The sequence below is a fragment of the Eurypyga helias genome, unplaced genomic scaffold (genome assembly GCF_000690775.1).
Source record: "Eurypyga helias isolate BGI_N326 unplaced genomic scaffold, ASM69077v1 C15297061, whole genome shotgun sequence".
NCBI lineage: Eukaryota > Metazoa > Chordata > Aves > Eurypygiformes > Eurypygidae > Eurypyga > Eurypyga helias.
Genome location: NW_010282351.1, coordinates 1 through 590, shown reverse-complemented (window position 1 = coordinate 590; position 590 = coordinate 1). Strand labels below are relative to the sequence as shown.

Below are 590 nucleotides of genomic sequence, written 5' to 3'. Positions count from 1 at the left end.
GAAGAGATATTAGGCAATAGCAGGCAATTGAAATGGCTCTCTTGTGGGTTTACGCTGCAAATCGTAACTCCCACATCATTGTCCTCCTTATCAAACCCCATAGCCAACACCATGGAGCATCTGAGCTTATTGGACAACCACATCCCTGGTAACACCACTCTTATCACTGCGGTTGAATTGGAGCGCTTTGTGAATCTGCGTTCGCTCGCTTTGGATTTCTGTGATTTTACAGCTGAAATGGCAAGAGTCCTGGCTGACAGCAACCATGTGCCTTTGCATCGACTGTCTCTCCTGGTCCACAGTGTTTCCATAATGCACAAGTCATTGGACAGTATGCCAGAAGATGAGAATTGGAAGGCGCTGACCCGCAACAGCACTAATCTTCGGGTCTACATAATGGCTTTCGATGTCAAGAGCGATGATATGTTAAGGATTCTTAAGCCCAGTATCCCCCTAGAGAGGATTCACTTTGACAGCTACATCACTTGGGTTTCAGGGGCTGTTGTTGACCTCATATCCAGGCAGTATGACAAGTTCCTCACTCATTTTATACTCATGAATGATGTGATAGATATGTCTGGCTTCCCAGA

The 590-nt window shown here is 45.9% G+C and overlaps 1 protein-coding gene across 1 annotated transcript; it reads left to right on the top strand.

Moving 5' to 3' along the window:
* Positions 1-6: 6 nt before the first annotated feature.
* Positions 7-585, top strand: FBXO33 (F-box protein 33; the record flags this gene model as incomplete). Its single annotated transcript, XM_010159988.1, has 1 exon — positions 7-585. A coding segment is annotated over one exon (579 nt), but the record flags the coding sequence as incomplete, so codon positions are not given.
* Between the last annotated feature and the right edge of the window lie 5 nt (positions 586-590).